General features: G+C 37.8%; 1 protein-coding gene and 1 pseudogene across 13 annotated transcripts in view; one reads left to right on the forward strand and one right to left on the reverse strand.

Moving 5' to 3' along the window:
* The window catches only part of LOC122229328, a 32,634-nt pseudogene extending 30,978 nt beyond the window's left edge, over positions 1–1,656 (forward strand).
* Positions 1,657–10,850: 9,194 nt separating this feature from the next.
* Positions 10,851–27,360, reverse strand: part of MBNL1 (muscleblind like splicing regulator 1) — a 204,542-nt gene continuing 188,032 nt past the window's right edge. For 11 of the 13 annotated variants that reach the window (XM_042903544.1, XM_042903555.1, XM_042903551.1 and 8 more), the window contains 4 exons: positions 20,538–20,573; positions 19,754–19,848; positions 16,717–16,791; positions 10,851–14,269 (listed from right to left, as the gene is read on the reverse strand). In XM_042903544.1, coding sequence (XP_042759478.1) covers positions 16,735–16,791; positions 19,754–19,848; positions 20,538–20,573 — 188 coding nt within the window. In that variant the 3' untranslated portion in view covers positions 10,851–14,269; positions 16,717–16,734. The remainder of the gene's footprint in view (positions 14,270–16,716; positions 16,792–19,753; positions 19,849–20,537; positions 20,574–27,360) is intronic. The other 2 variants (XM_042903547.1, XM_042903549.1) reach the window with 1 other exon arrangement.

A 27,360-nucleotide genomic window follows, 5' to 3' on the forward strand; every position in this document is an offset into this window, starting at 1 on the left:
TATCTCCCTGTGGTCTTGATTTGCATTTCCCTGATGACTAGTGATGTTGGGCACCTTTTCATGTACCTGTTGGCCATCTGTGCTTTCTTTGGAAGCATGCCTATTCAGATCCTCTGCTCACTTTTTAGCTGGATTTTTTTGTCAAGTTGTATGGGTTCTTTATGTATTTCTGGATATGAATTAACCCCTTATCTAACGGCATCTTGACACTTGAGGACTTCAAGATGCTGAGGAGGGTGGAAGATGTAAAGTGACAGAGGGCAAGGAGGAGGAGGAGGAGGGGGATGGGAGGGGCAGGGGAAGGGGGGCACAAAGACCAGTAGGATAAGAAGACCTGAGCAAATTACCACCATTCCGGTTCCTGGGCAGCCCCCTCTGGAGGAGGCTTATCAGACCCTGGCCCCAACTGGAGAGTTCCTGGTCACACTGGAGCCTGAGCCCAAGCCCAACTTGGCCTGGAGGAATGCCTGGACATCCTGGGGAATCTGCTATTTAGGAAGCAGACATTGGTCCCAGGCCCACCCTGCTGGAGCCACCCAGCCAAGGGCCCAGTCACTGCAACTGCAGCCCTCACTGGAGAACAGCAGGCAGGTTCAGGAGGAGCCAGAGCTGGTGTTAACCTGAGCTCTTATGATGTCATCGAGGCCCTCGACCACAGTGTACAAGTCATGGATGTGGGAGAGATGGTTATGGTCACTGCGGACTCCAAGTGGTCACTGGGACTCCAAGGCCTCAGACACCATCCTCCACAACCGTTCCCCCCAAAGTGGCCCTGTGCCTAGAGATAATCCTGAGGATTCCATTGTCAAGCCTGACCCAGAGATGCTCACGGAGCAGCGCGTCGCCCTGGCAAACTGGAAGAAGAGGAGCGATGTCAACTACCTACAGGCCAACTTGGTGCTGGCAGCCAACTCTTATGACCCCACCATCAAGGCCATCACCTCCAGTGCCAAAGTAGATGTGACATTTGAGGAGGAAGAACAGCTCTTGCAGCTCGGGGTGAAGCGTATGAACAAACTGGCAGCTTGGCATCTGAGGGTGGTCTCAAAGCCGGAGCGTTCCAACAGGACAGTGAACAGAGAGTCCTCCAGGCTGAGGAAGAAGCACATGGACCAGCAGAGCTCGGAGACTGCCCTGTGCTGGAAAATGCTGCCCCCTCCCCAGCCCAGTGCCCAGTGAATGCCTTGCAGGGGTGCCCGGCCCATCTGCTGGAAGTGGCCGTTTGGGGCCCTGCGGGTGCCCTGGGAGGTGTGGCTCTGTCTGTGGTCTTCGCTTCCAGGAACCAACTGCCCAGGTGGCTGCCACCTTCTCCACACCTTGGGTCCTACCCTGTGCTCCCTAACTTCCCTAGGCTCCCTGTCCACTGCCTTCACATGCCTAGCCCTCTCCTCTGCAATAGGGCACGAAGGTTTGGAGTCCATAGGGCCCAGGGAGCAGGCAGGATTGAGGTCCTGTAAGGGGAAAATGAGGCAGGGCCAGGGCCTCATGTCCAGCCTGGAGACAGGGTGGCCCCTCATTCCTCCAGGCCCAATTCCCATCCCCACCTCTCTAGGTAGGTCTCAGTAGGGGCTGGCCTCAGTTTCTCTTCCCAACAGGCCCTGAGGCAGCCCTTCCCCTGCCCAGTCCCAGTATAAATGCCAATCCCTCCTGGGTCTCCTTCTACCTTCTGACCAGGTTCCCCCACCCGACCCCACCCCCACCAAATAGTAAAATAAAGCCTCTCTCTCCCACACTCCCTGCCCCCCACACAAAATGCAGATGCATAATAGCAAAATACGGGGCTTCTTTAATAGGTCCCTTTGGTTTGGAGTCTCTTGGTTAACCTGGCTGAAACTTTCCAGTAACTGTGCTGTAGTCTGAAACTCTTCTTACCCTCTCCCCTTCCCTCCCCTTTTTCTCCACAGGTGTCAGATAACAGAACAATCTGTGGGCCTACCCACCTTCTCTAGCTTTCTCCCCACACGTTTTTTTGCAGGTTTCATCCATCAAGGCATCTGCTTTTGCAGGTTTCGTCTATCATGGCATCTGCTTCCTGGAAGGCCCTAACTGCTCTTTACCCTAATTCTGATCATCACGTTTTATAACTAAGAACTGGGTTTCCTGCTTCTAGTTTTACCTTCACAAATCCTCTGCCAGTGGCAACCAGAATATTCCATCTGTCTAGAGCTGGCCTCTGAATGTATACTGAGACCCATGAGGTCTCTATGTTCCCATTCCAGCCTATCCAGTTTTCCCATTTACTGCTCATCCAGTTGGCACTCCTCCAGGAGAGCTTCCTGAATCACCCCAAGTGAGATTTGGTGTCCGACCCCACCAATCACCCTGTCGCCTAGATGCTTCTAGGTCCTATATGTTATACCTTTGTACCTTTCTTCCCAACAGAACTACGATCTCCATCAGGGCAGGATCAGTGCCTATTTGTCTCAGCTCCATATCATTCAACAAATATTTGTTTTTAAGTTGAAAGTGTTAGATTCTAGTACTTCGTTAATTTACTATCTTTAAAAACTCTCAGAGTACAAAATAATTGATTAGTTTGTTCAAGTGTTTTTGCAATTATGAGAGGACAGGCTTGTAATTCGGGAATTAACAAGGCAAAGAAGCAACTGTCCAGACTTTCCTTCATTTCAGGATTCCGAGAACCTCCATCCAGAGGGTAGACAAGAGAAGAAAAATAAGACCAACTTAGAACCAATCCATTTTCTATTGATAACAGCGTTTGAGGAAACATCAAAATGTTAATACTAGTGACTAAATTGAGGTCTAAATTTTGTGGTGCTCTAGTTTACTCATTCAACCTTTAATATTCATATTTGAAATAAGACTGATAAAGAAGTCCGGTATTTTGGGGTTTTTGTAAAAAATGCAATGAGGTAAGCATTTTAATAATTTCTTTTATTTCTATTTAAAAATATTGTAACCATTTACCCGTACAGGTGGTGGGGATGTACTTCCTTCTGGCAAATCAGAGAATTTAAAAAGATATCCACATTAGGCCAACACACCAATCAATTCAAGTTAAAGAAACAGTATCATCGGATTTTGTGGGGCCCAAACTCAGGTGATTGTCACATCTTTGACTTAACAAACTTAAGGCTTGGATATTGTGCAACTACAGAAGGCAAATAATACTTTCTTTATCATAGGAGCATGATAAAGATTTTAGAAAGTTGCATGACACTGAAAACCACTGGGAAACCTGTAAAGTTGAGGACATTTGCATTGCACAGACTCATCTTCTGGCTCTTTCTTCTTCATTGCTCCCTAGGAATCAGGGATCTTTCTCTTTCTTTTCCATAGCAGTTTGCATGGTCTTCTAGGATTTCAGTTATTCATTTGAATTGCAGCTATTTGTTGACATCTATCTTTCCAACTTTTCTTTTTGTCCTTTGAGAATAAAAACTGATTCAGATTAATGATATTGTCCTCAGTGTCTATCACAGTGCATGGCACAGATTAGAATTCTCTAAATTCTTGGAAGAGAGAATAGGAAAAAGAAAAAAAAAAGAGTCAAGAAACAGTGGGAGAGAGGGATGAAGAGAGAGGAAGAAAGAAAGAAAGAAAGAAAGAAAGAAAGAGAAAAGCAAAAAGAAAGAAGGAAGGAAGGAAGAAGAAAGAAAAAGGAAGGAAGGAAGGAGGGAAGGAAGGAAAAAAGGAGGGAAGGAAAGAGAAGGAAATGAATTTAAGTCATTTTCCCATGAAGTCTCCTAAAGTATTTAAATCTCATTAAGTATAAAATGAAAAATTTCATCTCTTATTCAGAGGTTGTTAATTAGCAGTGAACAGGTGGGAAAATTGAATGTAGTGGCGTTCCAGACCCTTTCAAGTCACATCAGATGAAATAATATTTCAATACACCTTTTCATAGGAGAGTTCTGCTGGAAGCCGAGGAGCCAAAAATAATGATCAGAGCTCAGAGCCTTGTGAAATAATATAAAGGGAACAGGATGGAAGAAAAATAAACCAACTAATTAAAACAAGATAAAGATATTAAAAGCATTCAGACTGTAGGTGTATATTCTGCACAGATCAATTTCTGCTGCAATTCTTATAATTTGTTCACAAATAAGTGACTTATGTTCCTCTGATGCTCCGCTACTGATGCTAATTAACACAGGCTTGAGGAGCCTGGGAAAAGGAATACATAAATAAAAACAGTTCAGCAGATGATAGGGAAAGACATTTGCATGCAAGGAAACAGACTCTCACTCTCAGACTTAGAACTGTAAAGGCTTGTTCTCTCACCACAGACTCCTTATGAGAATATGTTCATGAGGTACACCACACATACTAGAATATTCCTTCCTACATTCTCCTCTCCATAGATAATGAGTTTGACAATCACGGTTTTTATTCAAGAAGGGAGGGAAGTTTTAATTAAGCACATTCTAAATTACTCTATTTAGTGGTACAGTTAAAGAGGTTCAGAGTGGGTTGCAGGTTGAATACCAGTTCTTTCCTCCAGACCATTTTTCAAAACAATGGAAGACACTGAGATTCTGTCAATCTTTTTAGATTCTCAGTGGTTGCATTGTTTTCCCGGCCCAAAGAGCTGAGGTGATAGAATGCTCCTGCTCTCCATTTTCGATTGAAGCTACGAGATAGACTTAATTAAAATGCAAGCAAATGAACACACTCAACCAGTGCCTCCCAAGTACAAAACGTGGTGCAATGCACTGAGTGCCCCAGTGGTGAGTAAGATTGGCTTTTCCCTCCTGGTAGAAAAGTACCCTTCTTTGGGGAGATGCAGATTTGTAAATAATAAACCTGTAATACCAGGAAGAAGGAAAGAAAGTGTTAAAATAGAGGGAAAAGCCCTGAGGAAATAGAGCAAGGAATAACAAATGTCCCCTTCATCGTGTCAGGAGGGGAGAAAAGAATGTTTCTGGATGCAGCGGCATTTACTGGAGCAGAAAGGATGGGTCAGCATTCACCAGGAAAGACTTCCGGGAAAGGCACGCCACCAAGGTAATGTCATGCCTCCTTAAGTCACTCAGGTCTGCTCAAATGCCACATCCTTGGAGAGCAGTACGTTGCCCTCATCTCCCCGGTTAATGTAGTTACCCTGCTAGCAGATTTCCCTAAGTAGAAGGATCCTTAAGACACTTAGCTCTTTTTTCAATAAAATAATATATGTTAACCAATTTTGATGAATTAGGGTGTCTTTTGGAGAACAGAAGAGTGAGGAGGTAACTACCCAGATAGACAAATCGACTGATTTGAAACAGAAATTTGTGTTATACATAAAATGGAAATCGGGGATGATAGAATCACGGAGACTAGTTGGAGTTTTAGAGCATTGTGACCCAAGATTGTACTAACAGGGGTTTTATTAGTATTCTTTTACTACTCTCCCTAAAACAGCATACATATTTTACTCACTTGGCAAGATATTTTATGTAATTTTCAACTAACAGTGATAGGTAAAGTGCGTGTTTTGTAAGACACGTTAATATTCTGGATTTGGCAAATTGAATCACTTAAATGGGTGGATGGTTTAAAAAACAATGTAAGTGATTCAAAGTAAAAACTAAAGGAAAAATATAGGAGGTAATTTAAGTAAAAAACAAATGTTTACTAAAACAGAGATTTTTAAACCCAATTTAAAAAGCCTCCTATAATCCTCCCACTAAAATCACTTTCCCATATAATTAAATCATTTTTGAAAAATGCTTTTCATTTTATTTTTCTAAATAGACTCCAGCCCAGCACGGAGCCCAATGTGGGGCTTGAACTCACGACCCTGAGATCAAGTTCTGAGGGGAGATCAAGAGTCAGATGCTTAACCCACTGAGCCATGCAGGTGCTCTGAAAAATGCTTTTTAACTATCTAACACTCCATTATACTTCACTTAGTCATTTTCTAACTACTGAAACAAAGACTGTTCTTTGGTTTTGCCATTATAAAAAAATGCTATAATTAGCATAATCAACCATACATAATTTTTCAATATTCAGATTACTTCTTAGGGATAAAAAGAATTGGGTAATGAGGAGAGCAGTCATATTATTCAAAAAGAGTAATTTTCATTTAATTTTATTCTAAATTACTTTGTGTTACAGTTAAAGGGCTCAGGACAGTTGTGGGAGAAGAGAAGTAAGAGATCAGGGTGTATTCAGTATCCTATACATCGTATTTTAGTTATTACACTGTGAACTTGTTGCCAATCAATCTAGTATCTCAGAGCCTCGCACAGTGCCTTGGCACATAGTTAGATTCTAACTATAGTGTGTGTTCACAGAGCTGAGCCAGTGCTAATGTAAGCATCTAAAATAAACCTGCAATGAAAAATGATATGGAAATACATTAGGGTCACTCAGATGTAATTGGAAATACTATTTTGATAAATATAACAAAATATTTTAAATGCATTGTTTAAAGGCACACTTTTTATGACAATTAATGCATCCATTCTGTTATTTGCTCTTGAGCACAATTTTAATACAGGGAAAATTCAAATAGTTAAGCTTAGATAGATATGTCTAAACTGTCACTTTCAAATTGACACGACTTAGGTACAATCTATGGTCATATCATGCTGGAAAATGACATACGAATTTTCAGAATGAGTCAGAAAGTACTTGATTCTAGTTTTGAAATATCCGCTGTATGTGCAGCAACAAACAGGAGCTGTGGTGAATTAAAGGAAGATAAAGTTTCACTAAACAGGGAAGACAGAACTGTAGATAACACAAATACATACAGCGTGTGCATGGTTCCTTGAAAAAAGGGCTGTGTGACCTAAGAACTAGGACAGAAAGTGAAAGATCATGTGTAGCAATTTGCAAAATTGATACTAATAAAATAGTGATCATAGTTAACATGTATCAAGTGCTTGCTATATGTTCAGGTGCTGTTCTATGCACTTTTTGTATATTAACCCAATAATTGCCTTCACAGCAATTAAATCAGAAGGTCTAGAGGTAGGAACCAAGCCTGAATACCTTTTAAAGATCCCCCAGGAAATTCCAAACTGCAGAAAAGTCTGGGAACAACTCCATGACCCTGCAAGGTAAAAATTCTTTTTATGACTTCTGTCTTATTAAGGTGATTTCTGTCTTATTTTGATTTCTCTCTTATTAAGGAGTCACAGAGAGGTAAAGGAACTCGAAGGGTTAGAAAGTTGAGAGATGGATCCCTGTGGTCTTGTACCAGAGCCCTTGACCACTGCTGAGCCACCCCAGTGCTCACTGCCATTTCCAATACATAGCTTTGACTTTTATGAATTTAAGGAAATTTTCAATGCATGTCCTAAAAATAGTCATTTTAGGCGATTATAACCTATTCCTACGTGCTATGTTTCCTACTAGCATCTGTGATGCTCTTCTCCCTGGCTAGGACCTATCTTCACCATGCACAAGGATGTGCCCCAATTCCTTAAACTCCTCCCACCCTCAGATGTGACACTTCAGAGCCCACTGAAGTCCGCAGGTGGGAACTGGTTGCATGTATGAAAAGAAAGGGGCCCAGGAGTAAAACAAAGCAGGGCATACACTACAGTTCTTCTTGTTACTAAGACCCTTTTCAGGGCCCAGATTTTGACTGTTAATTTGTTAGATGCTAATTCCTAAGGCTTCTTTTGTTCAGCCTCCCCTGCAGCCTTGAAGTTCCTCTTTCATCCTAAACCTAAAGTGATGTTATATTATGGGACTTCGGGGGTGGGGATGGGATCGAAGTTTTCTGCTTAACTTTGCTACTCTCACTATATGACTTCAGGCAAGAGACTTATGTCTTCCAGACCAGTGCACTGTGTGCCATTCTAAATGGACTTTGGAGATCCGCTTGGCTAAATTTTTGGTTCTCTGGCACTTCATGGCTCTAAATTTAAGTTCAAGTATGCTCGTCTGCGGACTGCTCACTGATTTCCAGACCTTCAGAGTCACCATGACCACTGGTTTCTATCACGAACTTGGGGTTCTCCTGTGAATAGATCCTGTCTACCCGGGCAATCTTGGTGGTAGCTATCCTGGTCCAAGCAAGTGCCTTTCAGTTACAACATGGGTGGTATAATTCAGTATTTAATACTCCCATAGTTGTGTATCTAGGGCCAGAACAGATTTAATAAACCAGGCACTTGGGCCTAAGGACTCACACCGATGTGGAACCCTCCTCCTACATTTTCTTCCATGGCTGCTTTTCTATGTCCTAGGAGATCTATTCATGACTGTGGCCCAGGCAATGGTTGCAACAGCTAAAATCTTCCTCTAGGGAAAATGCACCCATCTCGGTGGAGTCACAGAAGCCCACCTGAAGCTGTTTGACCCCCTTCATGGAGCTCTTCTAAGTTCCAAGGTCAGGGATTCCACCTAGAGGCAAATGGGACGGAGAGTAGTGGTTAGAATTTACACAAGGACCTGGTGGCTCCCAACCACCACGAATAAACCTCCTGGATTATCCCCTGTTAAAAAATAAATTCTACACTTTGTCCTTATGAAACCCAATCAGAGAGAAAGGAACTGGTCGCTCTCGCTTCGTTTGGTAAGTCGTTTTCTGAAAGACTGTTATCAGGTCACTAATAGTAATAGGTTTTATCTGTGTTCTACACTGCCACTGTTATTTGTTCCTAAAAAGGTGAATTCCAGGGGAGGCTATATTTTGTTCTATTTCCCAACATTTCATTAGCAAAAAAAATCCCCAAAAAACAAAAACAAAAACGAAACTACATGAGCACACTAAAAGCTCATGCAGCAAAAAGAAAATTGGGGGTCAGATTCCTTAAAATACACAAAGGGGTAGGCTCTGCCTTTGTTTGCCTGGGACCCTTGGCAGGGATGGGGGAAGGATGGGGTAGCTGAAGATGACAGGCATCCAGCGCAAGGGTTGACAACTCTGAGGAAGCGTGCCAGTAGGCCTTGGAAGAAGGAGAGTTCCAGAGCCCCAAGCCCAGGTCAAGCACAGCACACATCTGGATCTTGCTTTTCTGAAGGTCCTGGGAAAACCTGGAGTCTAACTCCCAAGAGGTTTGGAAGGGTAGCTGTGGCCCAGCGTGGCCTCCCACAGCCACAGTCTGAAGGAAGCTTCAGATTTACCACCCGTTCCAAGTGCTGGTGGGGCCAAGGCCCCTTCTAGGGATGGCTGGGCCCAATGCTGGCAATGGCCAAGGGTTTCTTTAAAGTCATTTCAATGAGGCCCGATGTTGTTTTGATAGATCAAGAGACAAATGTCAAAAACAAATCACTTGACATTTAAATCTCTCTGTTGCACATTTGTGGACCTCCATGATATTAATACAGTTCAAGTAGGTATCTTCTACCTACAGAGATACACAGGTATCTCTGTGTTTTCCAGAACACAGAGGACCTCAAGTATTTTTTTTATGAAATGTATTGCCAAATTAGTTTCCATACAAGTATTAAATTGACTGCCTCAAACTCATTAGGAAGTGGAGTGAAAATAAGTTAAAAAATAACAAAATTTTGTTGCCGAGTGTCCTACAGGTTTGCTTACAATGTTAAGTGACTATTTCTTATATGAAGGAAACTACTGGTCTGAGTGTGCCTCAGTGACATTATAGATTGCTACGCATCACTTACCTCCAGAGTAATTCCCAAGTGTAAACTCTGTGTCAAGGCTCTGTAATGAAAGAATGGCTCTAGCAAATGATTTTGTTCCCCAAAAAAGAAAGAAGTAACTAATGACTTCTAAGACAGGGTCCCATCCTGTGAGCTGAGGACCCCTAGTGGTCCTTGTCGTCAAAGATCCTTCTGAATAATAAGTGTTGTCTGGAAAATAACAAATATCTCAAAAACTATTTTTCTGTTGTGATTAATAAAACACAGCATCACTTAAAGGGCTGAATACTGTTGTGATTAATAAAATACAGCATCACTTAAAGGGCTGAAAACTTACAATGGCTGTTCATTATTGAAATTCTTTTTCAATTAAAAGATACCCAAAATACCAACACTAATTGCAGACAGTTGGATGTTTTCACGTTACTCAAAAATATTATAAACTCCTGCTTTATATAATCATCTCCGGGACAGCTACTCTAATTTTGATTAAGTGGCACCTCGAATAGTTGGATCCACTGAGAATAACAGGAATGTTCTATAGAACTCAACCAGTGGCAGAACTGTATTAATTATAAATAACGCACTTACTTTCGTTGTAGTAAGTTCTAGAGAAAAAAGCACCGATGCACAAAGAAAAATTTGCAGGCTTTGACCCAATATGGAGTGTGGCACCGTCACATAAAGCAGCACTAAAGGAACCAATGAGTTAATTTCTTCACTTTGGAACTTTGGCTTTCACTGGCTATTTGTGGAAACTGCAAAATGGGAAGCTGTATGGGATGCCAGACCTCACTGTAGCCAAATTTTTAACTTCTCATTTACAAAATTCACACACACACACACACACACACACGAGTTATGGCATGGCCTGGCTCAGCTGCCTATGTGTAATCTCTTTTATCCCGCTGAATCAAATGTCATCATTATTTCATTACTGAAATATTCACTTAGAATGCCTGATTTCCAGGTCTAGCCTCCCGAAGAAGCCAAAGAGAATTTCTTTAATAGACAGCGCTCTAGAACTGATAAGAGATTTTTTTTTCCTCCCTTATGGTTTTCCTCCTCTATACTCAAAATAGTATCCAACAGCAAGCACTCGAAGTGTCAAGGTAAGAGAGGGCAAGATGTTTCAGAAAATACAGGGCGATGCATCACAATTGAGATTCTCAAGGTTGGTATCAAAGGACAGTTGGTGAGAAGAACAGTGAGTGCCTTCCTTGCAATCAGTTAAAACCAGATAATGAATTTTCATATCAGTACGTTCCTTAAGACAGACAGGCATGAATACTCGAAACGCGCACAAATAATTTACTCTTCAGTCTCAGATACACAAATATACTTAAGAAAGAGAAGTTTTATTAGGGCAATTTCACTTTATTTTTCCATACAGCAAAGTCAACTACTGCAGTAATAATAAAATAAGCATAAAACAAATTGCAGCCCAAGACAAAATACATAATTTTAAGCAACTACAAGCAGAAAGTAAGTTGTGATTACATAATAGTAAAACCAAGCACATCTGTCCTTTCAGCAGATGAAAGCTGTAGGGTTGCTGATAAGTGCAGCCAGCGGGAGTGAAGGCTGGATACACGAATTCATTAAACAAGTGCCCATGATCACCTTTGCTTTTTTGAGTGTTTCTGAGTTGAAAATTAAAACCGTGAAATTTGAACTGCGTTTTATTTTTTCACCTGCTGAAAGAACAGGATCCTACAGCAATTAAAAAACAATCACATAACAACTATAGCTACGGTGTGCTGTTTGGTTTGCCTGTTTATGGTTTAAATTTTGTGAGAGTCAATACTTGTTTTGAAGATTTTTTTTTTTGTGAACAATAAACCACTGAAATTGGCAGAAACTGATTTGTATAATATATGTCCTTAGTATAGTTCTTTCTCTTTTTTTTTTTTCGTTGAAGTTTTAAACATGCAGTAGTTTTGAAAAATGTAAGGAATATTTGATCCATGATTTCACCTTAATGGTTGAAGTACCTGCTATTTTTGGTAATGATCTTCAGGCAGATTTGGCCCAATGGAGTTTTTGTCAGTCATGAGATCTCGGAAGGATGGCATATCTTTCCAGCTGAAAAAATCCTGGCAAACTACAAGCTGTCCACAATAAAGCAAAGCAACATGTTTGAAGGGGTATGGAGTGCTAACTCTGTGCCACTTTTGCAAGCAATTTTGCTCAGTCTGTCATTTTATTAGCCTTAACAAAACTCCTTGTAATTATAGACGTTTTTATTCAAAATAAGATCTTACTATTATACAGGTTTCTCTCTTTTGACTATATACAGAAGTGCAAAAAGTCAACCTTCTCTCTAGACGTTCCAACATGCTAAATTGCAGCATAATCAACCCTCAAGAGTTTGCACACACGCTATAATTCTCATTACGTAAACTTTGAGTATTTGGATTATCAACAAAAAAGTCCCTTGTTCTATTTATTGATTATGCAGCTTATTTATAACAAGGCCTGATATTCAGGGATTTCAAAAATATTAAACAATACTTTAACATTTGAAATGGATACAGTAGAAAATAAATTTTATTCTAATATCTAGGATCTAGATCTTCTTATAATAACTAATTACAAACAAAATAAATCATCAAAATATTACTCAATTGTCTGCCAGGATTGTTGCGATAGCAACAACTTAACTTCTTACTTAGCAATGATTATATATTTATAAGATATCCATATAAAAGATCTTTGTTCTTTTAATGAAAACTAGACAAGAACTAACAATGACTGACATTCTTACACTTTAATATTAAATCAGTAAAATATAAATCATTTAGTTAACAATAATACGAATATTCGTATGACACTACATGTAATTCAAAACTGAGTATGTTATGAAGGAAAAACTACTTTAATTTTTTTTTTGTATTTTGAAAAATTCATCGGTAAAATCTAATAAAACAAGAGTCTATAAACTGAAATGGTATTCAATTGTTAATAGAAAATGAAATCTAATAAATGTAGGAAATGAAAAACTACATTTTAACAAGAAAAATAAGTAATATTCTATAATGTAACTAACTACAATAACATGTGAAGTCACCATTACTCTCTTAACATGATTGAAATTACATTGGTATGGGTTCCAACCCGTAATGTAATAATCTAAGGCTTTAATAGATGTACAGTACAATCAGTAAAATCAACACATCAGTCTTATATTAGAAAGCATCTCTCTCAAGCATAAAAACTTGCAGTAAACTTGGAAGTATGGAAAGTTCTATAACTGAACTTTCGCTTCTCCCATTCCACACTATAACTACCAGTGACCTGGCCCCGACGTCAGCAATTTTTAGAACTGCCAATCAGAGCAAAAATATCCTTTACTAGCTGCAACATCCAAACCACAAAAAAGGAATTCCTTTGGATGAATCCATTCTTAAAAACTGAATGCACATCTATTTTTTTTTAATTTTGTAAAAGGCTTTCTAAGGCTATAAGCAGTTAATCTGAACAAAACAAAACAAAACAAATCACATATAAAATTCACCCATGTACTTAACCCACCCAATTACTAGGTTAATTAAACATTTCCCATTTTCATATTTTGGTTTATCATGCATCTGATGACAGTGCTGCTTTCTTCTTTGTTTAGAGTCACTATTTTAAACGTGACTGTGGTGAAGCATTTAAGCAAATGTGAAACCATTTTTGCAAAGCATTTATAGTCGTTTGACTTTTGACAGAGCTATAAATAGAAGCAAAATAATTTCCTCAAACATTTTTTTTTGTTATCGTGTCTCAGAAATGGCATATCCCTTTTGAATAACATGTTACACAGTATAGTATGCATAAATATTACACTACAATGCATTAAAATAATTTTATATATATATCTATTATATATATCTCCAGTATGTGTGAGTTTATCGGTATTGAGAGAGTTTGTGTTGTGCTGTCTATTGTTACTGTAGAGTTAAATTGGCCATTTCTGAGACAGCTTTGGTTTCCAAAAAAAAAAAAAAAAAGGAAAAAAGAATGGTGCCCTTTGACTGATTAGTACTAGCAAATAAGCAACAAAATGTGGCTCTGAAAACAATAACACTGAAGAAATAATACTCTAATTTGATGTACAGTCTATGGCACTTCATGAGAATCCTTAACAACATGGTACTTAAAGCCATGATGTGCTTTAAAAGATACACAGTTGTGGTTTTGCTTGGCACATTCATCTCTGTCAGATCCCTCCCTCACCACATCTTAAAATCTATTACATTAAAAATATTACTCTTAAACAAAAATGACTGTGCATGCACGCTCTCGTCTATAATGGCGATTTTAAATACAAGGTGCACCTTTGTTATTTGTAAACCTTGAAAGAAATAAACTTATTTTTAAAAAATTATACCTTGGTCTACAGACGTACCAATACATAATAGAATCATGGTTACACCATAGTCTGTCTTTTCAAGATGGCATGAATATATAGGAAACTAATTAGGTATGCATCTTTTAATGCAGAACTCTGTGCTAGAAAAGAAAGACAATGTTGTTCTTCTTTCAGACAGGAATATCACCTCAGCACAAATATCAATTAAATGTACAAAGTGTATAGGCAACAGTGTGCAGTGGATTTCCATGTTGTCTCTTCTTCTGGTTAACATGCAATATGTGGATGTCTTGTGGCTGAGGGGTTTTTGTGTGTGTTGCTTGACGGTATTTACAATATGGCTAATGACCTCGTCCTTTACGCTAACCAAGCACACTGTCCTTTCCTCTTTAGTATGATCTACAAGGGAAAAAGAGACAATCTTGGTTAAAACAGAGAGAAAGTCTAAAAAGAGAAGATGTTGGTTAAAACAAGGCAATTTCCAATAACTACTTCATCTGAAAACCGTATTGCTTGGTTTAAAGAGTAAAATACACGTATGTTGTTACATCTTCATATAGAAACAAAAACCACTCCCCAAGTACAAGTGGACCTAAATTTACAACTCTATGAGAATAAAATGACATGCACAGCCTAATAAAATTATGGGCTCTGCTCAAATATTACCCAATACTCAGCTAAAAGTATAAAATATGTTTGCAGAATCAAGGGGCATAATATAGTAGAGCTCTTTTTTTAGCACTATCATTGTGGGGCAGCATTTAAGCTCACTTTAATTCCTCTCTCCTGTAGTTTAATGGGTTGCAAGAATACTGGTTTGGCCCTACAAAATTAAAATCCAAGCAACAGTAAGTCCTATTAAACATGACTCACCATATATGGGTGCTTGATTAGCATAGCATATGTTTGGAAAAAATTTATACTTTAAATAACTGTTTTGGTTAATTTAAAGTTTGGGTTTTTTTTCCCCCCTAAAGCCAAGGGAAAGAAAAATCCCTTATGCTCCTGACAAATTAAGGTGGAAAAGATATTACAATGTACTTGTGAATTAATACTTTCAGTTTTTACATGAACTTTGTTCTCATCAGAGAATCTTTACATATTAAACGTATGCTTTACAGTACAACCTCGAGCATGAAAGAAGTCACCATTTTGCTCCACTCAAAAAGCAGTTTAATTATTGCAACTACGCATGAAAATGGGCAATCAGTTGTTAAACAGAACATTAAGAGCCTAAGATTCAATACACATAAGTCCACTGGTTTGCTAATTGATGAACTTACAGCCGTTTGGTATTATTTGTTTTCAACCTGGATTATCGCTCAGAAATAGAACATAGTTATATACACACCAAACATACCCAATTGACTACAAAAGCTTGAAGCAGGGTTTTAGAATCTGTCAAAAGGAGAACTTTTCATCCAAACCTACATATTAAAAGGAATGTGCTTATTAAAAAATGTGACTCCTGTTCAGGAGAATTTATTACCAGATTATTGAGAAAGCTTATGAAATAGACAAAAATCACTTTCAAGAATTTAATCCGTGATTGTAGCATGTCTTTGGTACTACTTCCTGGACTGCTCTCAAATTTTGTCTATCCTCTTGTCCTGCATGGGCTCAGCCTTTGTCCAGCTCTTGCTATAGATTATTATCGCAAGGGTCTCAGAACTGGTTCTCTGCCACCGTCTCCTCACTTGACACACTCACAGTCCCTTCTGAAAGGCCCTTACTCCTCCCTTCTCTTGAGCACAGCCCTCACTGCCCCAAGTCACTATTTTCTGACTCTGTTGGAAAAAGTTGTTCCTTCATCTTTGCTCCAAGAGAAATTTGTTCAAACCTCTCATTTTATTAGAGTGCGCTGAAATTAACATCTTTATCTCGTCTGTTCATCTTTATCTCATTGGCACGGTAACACACGGTAACACATAGCACCAAAAAATCATTTGCAAATGTGTTATTGAAAGGAAGCAGCAAGAAGGATCACCCATCTTATTTACGAGAGTCAGTTTCAAATACAGAGGCTCGTTTTAAATATAAAACTATAAACATGAAACAAATATCCTGAGCATATATGATAGCTTGAATGTGTACATACTGAATAAAGCATAGCCTCTGAGGATGAAAAATGGCCAGCTTTCCCAAGTGTCTAAGTCAAGGTGTTTGAAGGAAAATCACAAGACTTTCAAATTATTTTTCAACAATGACATTTTCAGAATTATACAATCTTCTAAGGTTGACTACTTTGAAGTACCTAAAGTTGGATATGTGGATATATGCATATGTATGTATGTGAGTGTGTGTATACATTGATTTAAAGCCCGACTCTTTATATCTGAATAACCCTGTGTGTGGTGAATCATGAGGTGAAGGGGGTACGTGTTCTCACATATAGGATTCAGCAAAACATTAAAAAATAAAACAAATGATGACCTACACTGGAGCTCAGCAAACTACTAGCTGTGAGCCAATCAGACCTGCCACCTAATTTAAACATATATTATAAATTTTTATAATAATATTCCTTACAACCCACCTAAGATAAAAACAGGAGACCTTTCTTACCTCCTCTCAAAACCTTCAGCACTGAAGCATACTCTCGGTTATAAATGTACTCATTTGTCTAAGCTTTAATTTGCTTGTACATTCTACTTCTAGAACTGTGCCAGTCACAAGGCAGCTGTTCAATAAATATTTGATGACGTTCAATTTAAAAATAATAAAAATAAAAGAAAATATATAAATATTTTCTCTGAAATTCTGCAAAACTTCCTGAAGTACATCATACAAATGGTAGCTCAAAAAAACACTACAAGTACACACTATATATTACAGAAGGAACTTACTGTTTAGTGATGAAAATTCTACATCTGGGTAACATACTTGTGGCTAGTCAGATGTTCGGCAGATATTATGGGTATCTAGCAAATAAAAAATTATTTAATGAATGATCCATGCAAGCAAGCCAACAACCAAGAGATGAAAACATTTTAATATTATTTTTTTTTTTTTTTTTAAGAAAAGTGAAATTCAGCTGTGAGGTGACAGTCCTTATCTGGCCAACATAACAGTAAGTTAATGTAAACTTAATGTCAAAGGAGCAACTCATTTTTAAAAATCTTTGTGTTAAATACTAGTCTATAAATGTTATCAGTTTTTAGGAAGTAAGAGAAGTAAAACTATCCAAAATTCATGCACAGCAGTAATTGAAAGAAGCCCTTTTTGTTGGCCTACACACACACACACCTGTGGTTTCAGTTATTTACTAACCCATAAATCAAAGTAGAAAATGCCTATTTTTGTGCAACCAATTTCTAACATTTTCGTTCAACTTATGGTTTCTAACTTTTTTTCCCCCAAATTAAACGTACCAGTTAAGAATTTTAAGAGAGTATTTCAAAAGAACCAGATAAGAGCTTAAGTTTATTTCGGAACATAGTCCTGAATCCTGATTGCACATTTGACTGTATTATAAATGGGCAAGAGCTTTAAAAAACTTGAGAGACAATACAATAAGAAATCAATATAGAGGTGACTTATTTCAATGGTCCCCAAAGCTATGAACTTCCAATTTGTAGCCTGACTCTCCTCCATGCCAGAATTTTTGCTGCTAACCTGGGAGAGGCAGTGCGGTAGACTGAGCCAGTCCAAGGACTGCAAGCACAGGTTCTCACGCTAGTGCATCCATTTCCTGGTGGCGCAAATTTGAGCCAAGCACTTAATTACTCCATGGCTAAGTTTCTTCATCTATAAAATGGCACTAGTCCCACCTCAGCAAGGTTGATGGGAGAAGAGTGAAATCACATACATGAAGGCATTTTGTTGTTCTTTCAATTTAGATGTCCTAGACTAATGCAACATATTACAATCCACAGTCTGGAGTGTAAATGAATATGTCTCTATTTTATTTCCATTTCTCAGCTGACATCTTTACACAATTTTACAGCATTGGCAAATGGCACGAAAATGTGCTCCAAGCATAATGAAGCTTCTCATACCATTTTTCCTGCTGCTGCAGGACAGGATGTTGCACCCAACAGTGTAGAAGCATCAAGGATGGGGCTGTCGAAACATACCAAGGACCTTCAACACCAATCGATGCAGATGAAGGGCCAGCTATAAACTTCTGCATGCATGCAGGCTGCATTTTGTGGCATCAGCTATTTCCAGCATTGCTAATATACTGTAGGCATATACATATGTATGTATATGTAGATATAATATATGTGTGTATATATATATCCATTTCCCTTTTCTTTCTTTTGGTTGTAAAACAGTATGAAGACCCAAGATTATGCATGAAATGGTCACAGCACAATGCAAAAAGTAAAGTGTCCCCTACAACCCAGGTGGCCCAGGGCATGTTGGAATTTGCTTTGCTATAGTTCTGCTTACACCAGCAATTCTGTCGTCATACATGGTACACAGAGAGCTCAGCATCATTGATTTGCCTCATAAATGGATTACGGTGAATCCATTAAGAAATTTCTGCCATAGATTACTTACTAACATGCCACATATGCACAATCTAGTATTCTTGTAAATGAGTCTGATGTGTTAGCATAAATCTGGGGCTATTTTGACAAGCTTCAGAAAAACTAATGGTTCTTTGCCAAGAAATGTTTAAAGCTTGTCTGAAACTTTAAAATACATCCATTTTGGCATGCTGCTTATGAAAGTTTTTAATGGCTACACTAATAGCTTGCAGTTCTTCAACAGTACATGATGTACTGTGGAGACAAGGGTGGTTACTTCTCACAGCAGTATCTACAAAGTCAGATGGCGCTTAACTGGCCTTCTCTTCCCAAGGGGCAATACGCTGATTCTCATCTCTTAGAGATTTTTTCACGTCATTTGGCTACATTTAACCTTAGTCTGTGGGTTATCTGAACTTTGATTTGGCTCCAAATGTTTTCACATGCTATTAACCTTACTGAACTTTGCTTTCATAACAAATATACTTATACATTAAGGCCAAAACCCACTTTACATAAATTTGACTTTGATTCAACCATTATTTTCCAGAATATAATTTAAAATAGGATCAGAGAATGTTGGCTGAATCAATGTCGATTTTTAAATTTTAAATATTTTAATAATCATTTTCTTTTAAATAGTCATTCTTGCATATCATAAAATTTCAAATTTCTGAAACAGATCCCATTTACTTAAGAGTAATCTGTGAAATTGTTACTCCATAAACTTCTATGGAACCCAGAATGACTCAATTTACCATATTTGATGTCTTTTTTCCCTTCATAACTCTCTAAAATCTATGCTGGGTAACTATAGAAATATGAGCACTTAGGGTTTTTGTTTCTGTGTTTGCTTTTCATTTAAAGCAGTGAGAATCAAACCTTGGACACCAATTTATTTTTAATGTACAATCTGCTTATCAAACAAAACTATAATGAATTTATAAAAACTCTATTTACAAGAGTGGTCATTTGTGGCATCTATAACATATTTAAACATCTCGCTTTTTATTAAGAATTTAGGAAAGAACTAAGAAATTGTACATACCAAATGTTTATCATAAAAACCTTAAAATCGCCTGCAGTTTTGATTGGTCAAAACACCTGAAGGATTGAGACCAAATGAGAATTGCTTGTGTAAATATCATTTTAGTAGCTTTAGAAATGGAGCCGCGACAACTTTGGAGCACTTATAAATGGCATAAAAGCATTCTGCTGCTCATCATAGAGAGAATGTGTAGGCCAACAAGAGGTATCTTTGAAACCCCATGCTATTAAAGCACCCTCTACAGCCCTCACGTACACACGATTCCCACTGACCTCAATGGGAAAGCCACGTGCGTAAGGGCTGTTGGATTGAGCCCTATTAGAGTTGGTTTTTAAGAAACAAAGCTGTAAATTAGCAAACCTGGTTGGCTGTGGCTGTTGCAGCGAAGGGAACACTTGTGGCAGATGTTGTTGCTGCGGACACAGTGGCTGGCGTAGCACCGTGCACCATGGGAACTTTCGGAGGGAAAATCATATAAGCAAACATACAGAAGAGTGTAGCAATATGGAAACCATGGCAACATGGAGGAGATAATTGGGCATGGTATTTATCACAGCAATAAGCCATGTGACGGGACATCATCACCAGCGAGTGACATGCAATCACAGCGCAAAGCAGGACAACATTCCAAGGAGAGAAGGGGAAGGGAGATGAAAGAGAAAAAAAAGGGGAAAAAAAGCTTGTTACCATCAAATCAAGAAAATTGACACAAACAGGCTTAATTTGCTACGTCAAAAACAAGAATTTTATATAGTGTTCACAGTCAGACATTCAAAATCTAAGTCAAAATACAGGTATTTACTTCATATATACAGTTATTTGTTTGAATGAAAGTATTTTTCTCTTATTTATTATTATAAAAATATACAATATATTACTTTTATGATATAGTTTTTTTTTTTACACACCAGAACTCATAGTCCAATCAAAATCCACCAAAGGTGACTAAAGGAAACTTGTGTGTAAAGAAAACATTTATGTGAGTCCATGTCAATTAAATAGAAAATGGCATTTAATTGACAGGTGTTAGTAAAAGGGAAATGGACTTGCCCAATAGATACAAGTTAAACTTAGCAGTGGATTTTGAGGGGCTGTGAGGTGCACCATAGGTTTAAGATAATCAAGAAACAAAGCTGGCACCTACCAACACTTGTAGCGGGTGTCATGCACAATATTGAGCCTGCCCATCATGCATTGCAACAGGAAGGTGGATTTGAAAAGGGAAAAGAATTAAAACATCCCATCACACGTGTAATTAGGAAATTCATTTGAACAAAGAAGAAAAATTGTTATTATGGGAACAGTGGCATGTAACTGTCAGCACAATCAAATCATACAATAGCACAGTGATCAATTAGAACTAGTCTCAAGTGAAGAATAAAAGCCAGTTTAACTGTGTGCTGGTACACTTTGTTTCTCCTGATTGCTGCCTATAAGTAAAAGTATTTTGGGAAAAGTTTAAACTCGCCTAATTCTTTTAAAAATAATATTGTAATTTGTTTTGTTTTAATCTGGTTACTAGCCATCTGGCGGCTTTGCTATTTCTGACTTTAACATATGAATGTATTAACATTTTCCTTATATTGAGCACATGTTAAATAATTAGAGAAATTACTTATTATTAAAATGGTAGGTAATCCAATGCACAAAACTGGCTTAACAATGTAATAAAACCAAAACATTCATTTTCATTCCCTTGGTTTTTATTTCTCTGTTCACTGTAGCAGCAACCACACAGACATGGAAGGGGTTGTGATCATCCATCCATACAGGAATTTTATTTGGAAGGATACCAAGAAATAAATTATGCATAAGGAGAAAGTGAAACTTCTGCATTGCCTTTGTTTGGAATTTAAATGTAGGCAAACATTTAGAGAAGATATACTTTTAAGTCCTGAATTGGTTTAATTAACAGGGATCTGGGGAAACAGACTGGTTTTCACTGCTGGTTTAGACCTTCAGGACTTCTTGGAATAGCAAATGTTCTCAAATATTTCATATAGAAAAAAAAAGTTAATTATATATATATATATGTATGTATATATTACACATGGGGTGTTGGCACTGATGTTTTCAATGTTCAACCATGATGCTAAAATATTATGTATGTAGTACCTGTTCTCTTTTACATATAAATATTGCAACATACAATTTTATGTTTTTTTCTTTTTACCGAGTACAGGGCACTTTCCCACATAAAGAACTACTGTTCTTTCTATGAGATTATTTTAGATTTCTAGGTTTTAAAATATCAAATGATTTTATATTTCTATCTAAATCTTGGCACATCCTATTTAAACACTAGCAGCATCTGGGATGAACATTTGTTAGACAAATATCTGCCAATTGAGTCTTGTCAGAGATGGCCCTACGAAACAAAGCTGCCATTGAGAAACAAGGATTACTGAACTGGCGTCCCTGGAACAGCTGCAATTAGTCTGTTATCACAATTAGACTGTGGGCACAATGATCAGTGATTAAACTTGGTAATGGAGCTAGGGAGGCATCCGCCCAGGTGGCATAATATTACCCTGACAGTCATTTGTTAAGATGCTTGAAGATCTCTATCATTTGCTACTACTACAGAGTCAGACTTGGGAAAGAGAAGAACAAAAACAGACCACTAATAACAAAGACGTTAATGTGAGACAGTAGAGCAAGCGAAATTTAATCCTGGGTCTAGATCCTGTGAAATCGTTATCCTCTCAAGGTGGGGCAAGAGGACTGACTGGGAAAGAGAGGATGAAAAGATGAAGGAAAAGCAATAATGTGGTATTCAAGGAATAGGAAAGCCGGTTTAAATACTGTATGGGTAGTAGGTTTTCAATTTACCATTCATTATTATGCTGTAATTTGCCTATTATATTTCATCCCATACATAATTTAGCCTGCACATGCGGAAAATGAATTAACCATCCTATCTGTCTAAAAGCCTAAAGCTTCTATGATTGGAATTTTAGTTTGAATTATCTTCCTCATTACCATTATAACCAGTGCACACAGTTTTGAGAGGGATTTGCAGCAAATAAACATAAGGCAGCAATGAAAATACTAGCCAGGTGCAATAATTCACAAAAACAAAGACATTATGCTGTAGGACCCACTTACCGAGACCAAAAATCACTTTGAAATGACCATAATATCCATCTTTACAACAATGGGTTGATTTACTAATAATGATGCACAAATTGCCAATTGAAATTTTTTTCCTTAATTTTCAACACAAAGAAATGTTTCAGTGAATGCATTTGTCAATTTCAAATTTCCCCTATGAAGATATTTGCATAGCAGAATGAAGTGTTTCTGAGGAATGCGTTCCTATTTGAAGATGCAGGAAAAACAAGTAGGAAGGTAATTTGTAAATGCGTTGTATGCACAGTTAAAACTACTTCAAGGAGAAGGGAAAGAAGTAGAAGAGAGAGAAAGTGATAATGGATATTTGGTTGGAGGTCTGAACTTGGATGTGGTAATTCAAGCCTACTGATTTAGCAGTATTAAGCTGATTTAAGATCTTCTAAAATTTGTATCATTTGGGACTAAAAGTACACAATCAATTGAAATTATTTTCGAAATTGATATCTGAAACAGCAACAGCTTCAGTTTATTTCTATCTGATGTTTTGAATTCTATTCCATTGCAGTACTGAATTTAAGAAATGACAAATAAAACCTAGTGCCTACTACATTCCAGGCTTTATCCTAAACGCTTAGACCTGCCTATGATAGTGCTTTAAGAGAATGTTTTATGAAACTATGTTTAAAACTCATTTAAATGTAACCTTATGAAATAATCACATTATCTACATTTTATAGGTGAAAAATAAAAGGGATACAGAGATTATAACTTGTGGTGGATCTGGATTTAAACTTCCAAGCCTGATTTATAATCCTATGCTAAGATGAAAGTAAACTGCATTAATTTCATTAATTATAATAAAAGTGACAAGCTGGGAATTTTTGTTTTTGTTTTTTTCTGTAAAAACACCCCCATCCCCTTGCCACCTCCCTTCTCACTCCTCCCCCTCCAGGAAAATTTCCTGGCCTTCTGTTTCTTTATGTCTGGTAAGTTGCAACACAAGCCAAAGCCAAAGTTGCTTAAAGCAAACTTATTTTTAGGTTTTTAAAAAAATCATCAGCCCACACTGAGGGCAATATGCTAGGAAGAGGGAAGAGAGGTGTGCTTCTGAGGGTAGAAAGCAGGCAAAAATGGTGAGGGAGAAAGGAGAGGAAAGAGGCAGGGAGTCTGCAGGGTCCGTGAGTAGTTGGGTATGTAGTCTATTCTTCCACCATAGCTCCATGGGCACAGGCTGCCAAGGGAGCGTATGCTGCTTATGAGGCTAAGGAGCTCAGACAAGCATGCCTGGACCTGAGGCAGTCACAGGAACCCTGGAGGGTGTAGCTTGCTGAGACCTTGTAAGCATGGGCCATGATCATACCAGCAGTGACCAGTGCTGACTGAAGAATGGAGAATGGGCATCTTATCTACCCTACTGGACGGCACAGGCCCTCACCTTGGGTGGGGGGTGGGGGGTGGGATGGGAGGGAAGAGAAGATGTGAGAAGGGGGTCCTGAATCCCGGTAATTAGACCCCAGTAAGGGAGCCTAATCTCCCAGTGAGATTAGAGTTTAGAGTTGGACTTCATTTGAATTCAAGAAAATGAAGTGATGTAAATACAAATGGTACTTCTTATTCCAATGTCAAGGGTGAACTCCATACCTACAATGTAAGTAGACCCTAGATTATACATAAACTGTATGAATAATTAATTGAGTTTTAAAGGGCGAAGATTTTTTAAAAAGTAGTATATCTCTAAAATTTAAAAAAGAAGCTTGGATATGAATTTACTCCAGTAATTGTATTTATTTTTAAACGAGATGGAGGGTATAAAAGCACCAATCATGGAGTCAGGGTATCAGTAAGGCCTAGTTCATTTTTTGGGCCAAATCATTTTTAAGGACTTGATATAAAGAGCTCACAGATTTTGAGAGACTGAGTCAAACCCACCTGACCTGATTTCAAGTTCTGTCTAAACCTTACATACAAGCCATGCAACTTGGAGCAAATCATTGGACCTGACTAGGCCCCAAATTACTCATTAGTAAAATGGGACTATTAATGCCAACCTTTTGGGGTCGTTGTGAGAAAATATGAGATAATGTATATAAAGTATCCAGTGCAGTATGGCACAGAGCAAATATTCAATAAAGGCAGCTGTTTTGAACACAATGTGTGAAACAACTGGGCCTGAAACCATTAGGGAGTTGTGGGGCTTGGATTGGACAGAATGCACACCTTGTAAAGGATTTACATTTTGATTTTATTTAAACATTCTTAGACACTTCTGGATTCTAGATTTAACCCTTGGGTCATAAATTTGCAATCTCCAATATGAATACTGGCATACCATGTGGCATACAATAGATGTGTGCTGATTCAATGAATGGATGGACATGGGTGGATGGGTGGATAGATGGATGGATGGGGAGACAGGTGGATGGATGGATCAATGAATGGGTGGATAGGTAGATGGATGGAGAGAAAACTGGGAAGGACAGAGGAAGGAAAAGAAGGAAGGGAAGGAAGATAAGAGGGAAGAAGAGATAGGTGGTTGGAAGGACAGATGGATAAATGATTGGATGAGTGCACAGATAGACAGGTGGATGCCACATAAACCTAATTTTGTTATTAAAAGTTATATATGTAATAATTGTTTTTAGCTAGTTACCTGGCTTGCCACTGAACCTTGATCTTTTGCCAGCAACCCAGTCTATATACATAGTTACCTCCTCAAATGACTTAACTATGCTTCACTGTAACTTCAATGTAATAGACCCACAGACATACCCCTTAAGTTATTACTGAAGCAAGAGACTACAGAGCTCTAAAACTCTAAGTTGCAAAGAATAAATAACTTCTATTTTCTTTTGAGTTCCAAAAGAGCCTTCAGAATATACCTTCCAAATCATTATATTGTGGGCAGATGGGAGGTTCTAATCAAGTAAGTCATCTGCAGAATAACACAGTCTTTGGAAAATGAACTTCCTTTTTCCCAGGTATTATATATGAGATTACACAGATGTGTGGTAGGATGGATTTCCTGTAGTTTTCAAAGGGCATTTAAAAAATTGAATTAGCTGTAAATTTTTTTTTTTTTAAATAGAGAAATTTCACATGCAACCATCCAAATGAGGTAAATATCTGGGAAAAAATCAAAAAGACCTGCAATACTGGACATCAGGGCCATTACATTAGATTGTGCAGGTCTGCACAACTAACCACGGGAAGCAGAGACACAACTACCCTAAAATGTAAATGGAGCCACAAAGGATGTGCAGTTTACAACAGGTACAACAAGCCAGGCAGATATTTCTCTGAGGCAATAGAAGCCTAAGTCAAAACACTCACCATCCTCTTTAGATTGGGCCTGTGCTCCCCAGTGCCTTCCAGACCTCACAGCTCCTAATTTATTTCTTGCTCCATTTGTTTATATATCCTTCCTGGCCCCTAAGGCATTTTAGTTTACATTCTTTGCATCAGATTTCTTTCTTTTCTGGCTGTCTGACAAAGTGGTTTGGCAGAAGTAAAGACGGGCTATCCATTTTAACCTTTTAATGTCATAGAGCCAAATTTTTGGACACAGGCACTTATGACAAATAACGACAATATTTTAAAAGAATGATGAAGGTATTATCTACTTCTGATTATGTGACTCATAAAGGTTAAGCCCTTTAAAAGTGGCTTACAAATAAATGTAATTTTATATTATTGTAATAATTTCATATCATATTGATTAGAAATATCAAGAATAGAATATAGACTATCTCTGATGCAAAATTCATCATAAAAACGCAAATATTTCTTAACCTTTTTAGCACATTGCAATATATTGTGACACATTTTATTTACATTAAGAACACTTCGTTTCTAGAAGAGAGAAGTGTGATTTTGAATTGCAAATGTGTTTGTTTTTCCCACACTTGATCCTTACCTAGAATCTTTTGCTGTCTTATCCACAGACTAAAAGCCTTTCTAGGGAGAGATTAGTGTCAGAAATATCAAGCAATTAATGGTTATGTTTATTTAGAAACGGCCTTAGTCATCTGAATATTGTTGGAGAAACTAACGTAAATCCCATTTAATAAGACTGAACTGTTAGGTTTCCCTAAATAATATATGGAGAGAGTTAGATGTTTTTATTTTTAGATTTTAAATAATGAAATTCACTTCTAATGACACTGTTTTACTGAATGAAATAAGCTGACAAAAATAATCTTTGGTTTCTTCAAAGAGACTATGGTAGTTACCCACAATCTCTTAAAACTTTGTTTAGTGATCTGACTATAGAAAACTTGATATATTTGCTGAAGACGGCATAAATCTAGGGGCATGGCAATTTATATAAAAGCATAAAGATTACATTCTGGAAATCTCTGAAAACCTGTATGTGTTGAGAAAAAAGTTTCAACCTTATAAAGTGTAAGAGAAATGTGATTTGCCTCAGAATGCAATAAACATGCTACAGATCAAAATGATGTAATTTGTATTCTAAAATGGACAAACTGCAAATGCACAGAGACTATTTTGTAAGTACAAATACTTTATCCATGGTGCCTAAGGCGTATGCATTGTAAGTCATGTAATATTCCACATACTCCAGTCCACCGAATCTTGTTACATATTCTACATACGGATGGCCAGCTTTCAGAGATGCACTGTATAGAAGCTGTGCTTGGCATTAAAAACTAATGTGAACATAACTTATTCTTTTGTTCGCTATTCAAAAATAAATTCTCACATTCTCTCGTGGCATTACGAACCTAACGCATTTAAGTACTGTCAATATAGCATAATATACTAATGGTGCTGGACCTCTGACATACATACCTCATCATTAATTAATTTAATTAGTGATAAAATTATTTTATTAAATAAATCTCTGAACCCATGGTAATTATCTTAGAAAGGTT

Source organism: Panthera leo, chromosome C2 (assembly GCF_018350215.1).
Source record: "Panthera leo isolate Ple1 chromosome C2, P.leo_Ple1_pat1.1, whole genome shotgun sequence".
Lineage (NCBI taxonomy): Eukaryota > Metazoa > Chordata > Mammalia > Carnivora > Felidae > Panthera > Panthera leo.